The sequence below is a fragment of the Haliaeetus leucocephalus genome, unplaced genomic scaffold (genome assembly GCF_000737465.1).
Source record: "Haliaeetus leucocephalus isolate CR32 unplaced genomic scaffold, Haliaeetus_leucocephalus-4.0 Scaffold92, whole genome shotgun sequence".
NCBI classification, from domain to species: Eukaryota; Metazoa; Chordata; class Aves; order Accipitriformes; family Accipitridae; genus Haliaeetus; species Haliaeetus leucocephalus.
The window spans coordinates 4,346,157-4,346,519 of NW_010972528.1; the positions used below are offsets into that span (position 1 = coordinate 4,346,157).

The window sequence follows — 363 nt, forward strand, 5'->3', positions numbered from 1 at the left end:
CCGCTGTGGCCCAGCCCATCTGCCTGCCCGCCTGCCCCTGCCCGCCTGCCATCGCCGCCCAAGTTTGATTTTAGCCGAGTGGTGCTCCCGGGGCGCCTCGTTTCTTTTGTACAACGTTTGTCAGGTCGGAGCCCCCCCGCCCCCCGCCGTTTGATGTCGGCCGCTGCCTCGCCGGGGGATGCTAATGCTGCCGGGCGCTGATCAAAGGGGTTTTACCTGTCGTACTGGTACTGCCCCAAGGAATGATCGTAGGAGTAGTAGGCAGCGGGCTGCGCGATCCCCGAGTGCAACGTGCCGGCGCCGTCCTTGATTTCATACTGGGGGTTCTGCAAGGGAAGCGGCAGCGTTTGGCCTCGAGCAGGA

The 363-nt window shown here is 64.5% G+C and overlaps 1 protein-coding gene across 1 annotated transcript in view; it reads right to left on the reverse strand.

Moving 5' to 3' along the window:
* Window positions 1-363, reverse strand: part of IRX6 (iroquois homeobox 6) — a 5,656-nt gene that overhangs the window by 3,564 nt on the left and 1,729 nt on the right. The window contains exon 3 of the mRNA XM_010585222.1: window positions 217-326. Coding sequence (XP_010583524.1) covers window positions 217-326 — 110 coding nt within the window. The remainder of the gene's footprint in view (window positions 1-216; window positions 327-363) is intronic.